At 38.3% G+C, this 6,300-nt stretch overlaps 1 protein-coding gene across 14 annotated transcripts in view; it reads left to right on the top strand.

Annotated features, from left to right (window-relative positions):
• Positions 1 to 6,072, top strand: part of CPLANE1 (ciliogenesis and planar polarity effector 1) — a 182,774-nt gene extending 176,702 nt beyond the window's left edge. For 12 of the 14 annotated variants that reach the window (XM_043546680.1, XM_043546685.1, XM_043546687.1 and 9 more), the window contains 4 exons: positions 263 to 346; positions 1,376 to 1,519; positions 4,575 to 4,753; positions 5,299 to 6,072. In XM_043546680.1, coding sequence (XP_043402615.1) covers positions 263 to 346; positions 1,376 to 1,519; positions 4,575 to 4,753; positions 5,299 to 5,433 — 542 coding nt within the window. In that variant the 3' untranslated portion in view covers positions 5,434 to 6,072. The remainder of the gene's footprint in view (positions 1 to 262; positions 347 to 1,375; positions 1,520 to 4,574; positions 4,754 to 5,298) is intronic. The other 2 variants (XM_043546689.1, XM_043546688.1) reach the window with 1 other exon arrangement.
• Positions 6,073 to 6,300: the final 228 nt, after the last annotated feature.

Below are 6,300 nucleotides of genomic sequence, written 5' to 3'. Positions count from 1 at the left end.
TGAAGATGAGAATGTCGCTGTTGTGATGACTTTAGCCACTCAGATAGGATGTCAGTTATTTGACTGCTTCACCATTCCTTTCTATATTCATGAAGGCCTTCATTGTGCAATTTGTCCAGAGTCCATAATAAAAGGTAGTGTGGAACCCAGGAAGCAGGCACTTACTTGACTCTCTCTCTCTCTTCCCTTTTGAAAACCCACATATATTACACACAATACTAAAACTGGTTGCAGTAAAATTGGTTTGTATGTGTTTTTTTAGGAACTGCCACTGTGGTATTACAGAAGAATATATCCAAAGGGAGGATTAGAAATGCAAGACATTATCCTGTTAACTCTAGGCAAGGTAAGCTATACAGAACAAAGAAATGGTGCTTTTCAACTAAAAGTTTAATAGAGTGCTGTGTTTTACAAGACCTAAAAACCTCTGAGGTAAGTAACTATTTAAACAGTAAGACAAAATTATTGCATTTCTGAATTATTACTGCACATTTCAGGTGGTATTTTTATATGGCACAGTACTCAAGACTAGAACTGGTTGAAAAATGGGGGGGAAGGTATCCCCCTTTTTTTTTTACTGAAAATTTTTGAATTTTTAAATGTTTTGACGTGTTCTACCAATGATTGAACGCCCTTTAACAACCTGAAAAGTGCAGTAAGTGCCTTGAAATGCATTGTTTAGCTCATCATTTCTATGAAATGGAATTTATGAATCGCAGTAGGAAAATAGTAAAGCTCATACATTTATGAAGCAGTGTACGGGAGGCAGCACAGGAGAGAAGTAGCGATTAACTGGGTTCAGTTCCCAGCTTTATTACAAATTAGTATTGTGACCTTGAGCAAGTCCCTTCATCTCTCTGTACGGCTGTTTCCCCTCAATTAGGGCATCTAGGTAGTACTGCAGTACAAACAATAAATATATCTATGATAGGAGAGTGGAAGCAGTCATATGGTACTACTCAGAAAATATTCAACTTTTTGTGCATTTGTAGAGCAGAAAATGGCAAAACTTTAGAAAAATGCCTTATTCCAGATCTGTTTGTTGCTGTGAATTTGGAACCCATTGTTCTGCCTCTTTTCTAATGTACCAATTTCCAGACTCCAGCCCTCGATGTTAAAGCCCAGTTTACTGTGGCACACACTCCTATTTAATGTATCAGTGATTCAAATGAGTTGGAGAGTGCCTGTGGTACATCTGCAAAGTTATTGTTAGTCAAAATTCAGATTCTAAAATAGACTGGAATTCCAAATGTTTAAAGCAGGAGAAGGCGCAGAAGAGTCTTGAGCAGTAATTTTCGAGCTTGGTTTACATTCACTGCTCCATTGTGTGAAACTAGTTATATTAAAAAAATATATATATATTTTCTTTTCCAAGTTGCCATTCGGCCTCAAGACCAAATGTCCCAAGTCACTCACAGAGGAATGCTGACAGATTTTAACCAGAGGAGAACATGGTTGCAAGAAAATGCAAGCCAGAGGCAGGGCCTGAGCAAAGGAAGACCTAATTCGGCCAGACAAGGTTTGGAAAAGGAATTTAGGATATATTGAGGCCTAAGTCTCCTTTCCATTACCCATGTTTATGCTAGTATCACTGGTGTTTAAGTAGTGTAATGGAGTAGAGACCCTACTCGAACTAGCCTCATGTGGTGTGACTCTGTTTGATTGTCCTGTCTATTTGCTATTTCTGTATGAAGTTAGTATTTTTCTAAAATGGTTGTTTATGGACTTATGGGTTATGTGACCTCCAGCTGGAGTCTCCTTTTGTGTAATTAGGTCTACTTATCATATCTTAGTTAAGGCTTAGTTAAGAAGTAGTTAAGGCTTTTACTAAGGGTTCTAAGAACATTTGGAAAGTGTCCTCATAATCTCACAGCCTGCCCACAAGCTAGGCAGGTGAATGGGCAGGAAACCAAGTAGATTTCCCTCTGAGTTTCATCAGAATCAACATATTCCCATGAAACATTTCAGTTTTGATAGGAAAATATTACATTGAGAAATTTCAGACCAGTTGTCATAGCAAGATCCAATTCCAATTGTCAGTTCCTCAGGAGAATATAAGAAGCTTGCTGATTACTGCCTAAAAAGTTTAAGTGCCACTCATTGTATTGGAGTCCAGTGGCACCTTAAAGGCTAACGGATTTATTTGGGCATAAGCTTTCGTGGGTAAAAAACCACTTCAGTTGCATCTGATGAAGTGGTTTTTTACCCACAAAAGCTTATGCCCAAATAAATCCGTTCGTCTTTAAGGTGCCACCGGACTTCTTGTTGTTTTTGTGGAAACAGACTAACACGGCTACCCCCTGATACTTGACTCGTTGTATTGCATGTATTGTATTATCTGTAGCTTTTTATACTGTGTCACCATAATGTGTGAGTGCCTTCCAGTCATGCATTAAGCAGTGTTACTGTGCATGTCACATATTGTCCAATCACTCATCCTCAAAGGACAAGCATAAGCAGTGGAGTGTCTTATTTTGGTAGGTTTTTCAAATATGCATGATGATAGGCATTTATAAGGAGGCACGTTGAAGAAATTTCCCTTGTACTTGTGAGGGAAGGTGGCGAGGTTTGTGATGGCCCTTAGTTCTCGGGGGAGCTCATTCCACAGTCTTGGACCAGCCTCTGATAAAGTTCTGTCTCCCACACATTCAAGTTTTTCCTTATTATAGAGTTCCATTGTGCCAGAGGAGTGAAGTTGTTGACCATGGTGTTAATCCTGGAGCTTTAGTGGTCTTTTAGATATATCCTGGACCCAGACCATGGAGTTCCTTTAAGATAAGGACTGAGACCTTGAACTTGATTCAGAGTTCTGTTAGGAGCCAGTTTAGAGAGCAGAGAACAAGTCTGATGTGCTCACAGTAGCCTGTGTTGCTGAGGAAATGTGCTGCAGCATTGTGTACTAGTTGGAGTTTCCCAAGTGCTGAAGGCTTCATGCTCATGTATATCATGTTTCTGTAGTCCAGCCAAGAAATGACAAAGGCATGAATTACTGAGGCCAGGGCATCTTCAAAAAATCACTTCATGTTGGGAGTCTAGACTGTCCTCCAATGTCCTTGATTCCAAGGTCGAGGAAAGTATGACATCTGCTTCAAGAAACTGAACTGCAGCAACATCACTTATGCATGAGTCCAGAGAGAATGTCAGAGAATCTAGGGGACTATAAGGCACCATATGCTACTGAGCTGGTGTAACTAGAAGAATCAAAGGCGGCATTTTTTATTAATGTATTACTGTATACCTCCAAAATCCAGGGTCTTGGGCTTATTTTCATAGAAGTTAAATTCAAAGGAGAGTCTAGTGGGACTGTATATTTTTTTTAAATGGGGGATTTAATGAGTTTTGGAATATATTCTATAAAACAAACTTCTAGCCTTGTCTCTGACTGACATAATTTCCATCTTTTTGTTTAACAAAAATCTTAAAATTGTGCATTGTTAGTCATTGAAGGCTGCTGAATACAAGAGGAGAAAACAAATTTAGCATTTGACCTTTTGATCAGTATTGCTAAAAGTTGTTGATATAGTTTAAACATTAAAGTGCCCTTCTGAGCTACATGATAAGAAATTTGATTCTTCTTCTTTTTGGCCTACTGGTTACACAAAACAACCTACATTTGAAACTCGACATTTTAATTTACAAAACCATATTCATTTCTTCCATGAAGTGGTTCTGTTGGGTTATGAGGCCTCCAGTTTGTGGGGGGAATAGTTATTGGAGTTCACCAGATCTATTTATCAGTCTTGAGCCAAAAAAATTACCTAAGCAAGTGCACTGCAGTGGTAGGCTACTGTCTTCTTTCACCACAATATTCTCTCTTAGGCACATTCCACCCAGTTTAACAGCTGTGTCCCAATCATTAATATAGTAATGAATTTGCTCCCATAACAGTTGTTTCTATGATCTTGAGAAATCTGTGGGGCTTAAATCTTAAAATTAAGAACATGTACAAAAAAGGCTTTTCACAAAAAGCTATTTATCCTTTTGTGGAGGTCCAAGCTCTAAAGCCATGGAATATCCCTGGTCTCCACTCCCAGTCAAGGAAATATGCTGGAGTTGCTCTCATTTTGAAATAGGTTCTGAAGAGATTAGGCCATTCTAAATTTATTTAGCCATGACTTTCACCCACTCTTTGTTCAAACATCCCCTTTTTAATAGTATTTGTAATATTCATCTGAGGATTTGGAGATTTGTCATGTTGTGGCCAGTTAGTAGCAGGGTAAGCAGCTCATTTTCCCTAGCTTAGGCTTTGATTTTTTGAATAGGATTATGTTACAGCATCCATTCCCTGATCCTGAATTTTGTTTCTGCATGCTAGTTTTCTGGAAGACAAACACTCCATGCTCTGACTACATAAAGATAGCAAGAAATATCTGCTGATCTATGATTGGACACATGAGATCATGAAGTTTCTGATATACTCTGAGTAGGGGAGTGCTGCTAATATTCTAGGGACAGCGAGGGTACTGGGTATTTAGCTAGAAGTATTTCAACAAAACAGCTATAAAGAATACTGATTTTTAGTTTATCACAAATTCATAAACAATGGCATGATTTCTTTGTGTTCCCCTATTCAGCATCTGATTATCAAACACTCAGCACAAGGAATCTGAGAAGACCTACACCCAGTGCAGCTGCAATTCAGAGAGAAGAGACAGGTCTTGATTATGAGTCTGAGCGAGATTCAATAAGTCCCTGGAGTGTCCCTGTTGATATCCAAAGACTCCTTCATGACGATTATGATTCCCTACTTGAGGTAAGGAGTCAGTGCCTATCTTGTGTCCAAAGGACAGGTATTTCATATGCCCTTAATTACCTCTTTTGCATTTGAAATAGGTTTCACATCCAAAGTGTGAGAGTTCAGGAGGTGGAGGTAGTAGCTGAGGATTCTTGTTATAAATATTACAGCAGCAGAGCCTCATGTTCTCATTATAACGCTGTTGCTACTGCCATGTCTTTATTGGTGTAGCATGGACTGGGAAAACAAACTACCTTATAATCTTGCAAGTGCATACTGATTTCTTGTATGCTGGGGGCTCACTTCAGTTGCTACCAAGTAGCCAACTGGGACACAATTGTGTAATGGCCTTGTTGCTTAGTCAAAAGAGAAATTAGCTTCCCTTCAGCACAAGCATGTCTTGTTCTCAAGATATTTTATAGAAAAGTCTAAGTAGATGATTGTTTAAATCAGGACAAAAGTTTACGACACCAACACGATGAGCACTTTAGCTATCTGTATAGGGATTTCTAGAGGCCTTATATGTACCTTGGCTCACTGTTCACCCTCTTTTTCCCTCATAGGTCTCTGTGCCTCATGAAGAGGATTGTTCTCCTCTTAGCGTTAATGACAGTGTATCTGAAAGCACAGGAAGTATCCTGAGCAAACTGGACTGGAACGCTGTTGAGGCTATGGTAGCGAATGTGGAAGAAAAGTGAAGAGAAGATGTCTCGACCTCTGTACGGCCCTACCATTCCATTGTATTTTAAACAGAACCCTTCATTGAAATCAATTTGCAGTTATGCTTAAAACTCAATAGTGGAGTTTTAATAGCTCTTGTACCATGGAAAGTGTTTGAATCTCTTTGAAATAGGTTCCTCAGTTTCCTGGTTAAAGACCATATACTTTGGTGTTAATGTGCATTGTCTCTTCAGCTTCTCTTGTAATCTCATAAGAAAAATATCAGTTAGTTTAATGTAATTCCAAGTTAGGTTGATAGATGCTTTACAGAATTTGTTATAGAAATACTATTGACTTGTAATTGTAAACAGGGAATCAAGATGTCATGCAGTACCATGTTGACACCCACCAGTTTTTAATCCTCCATTGAGCAATGCTGTAACTGAGTGGGTAAGGGAACTTGTGTGCCAATATTGACTTTATTTCTCAAAATAAGTGTACAGACAATTTAAAGAGTTTTAATGATCAGGTTTTCTCCTTCAACTACTTTAATATCAACTCAGTAAAAAGTTTCATTTTATACTTTTAGAGCAATGCAGTTAGTGTTAACTATTAAGTATATTAACAAGTGTGATATTTTGATTTGGTTTTAATAAAATCTTGGTTTTGTCTGTTTACAGTGATATTCCTCCCAATACATCAAAAAACAGTAGAGGGTTTGCTTTTGCATTTTTATATTAGTGCCTTCTATTCTAAGTCATAGGTGGTGACCCTAAGCTAAAGTTCTTCCAATTCCTTTCTTCTTCAGAGATTTTAAGGACCAGTCTGACTTCTGTTTCTTACTTAGCAGCAAGAACTACAGCATAGCTTTGAGAAAGATATCTAGAAAAGTTACGATTTAAGGA

Source organism: Chelonia mydas, chromosome 5 (genome assembly GCF_015237465.2).
Source record: "Chelonia mydas isolate rCheMyd1 chromosome 5, rCheMyd1.pri.v2, whole genome shotgun sequence".
In the NCBI taxonomy this organism is placed as follows: Eukaryota; Metazoa; Chordata; order Testudines; family Cheloniidae; genus Chelonia; species Chelonia mydas.
The sequence above is the reverse complement of the archived record's forward strand: the minus strand, read 5'-3'. Positions and strand labels throughout refer to the sequence as shown.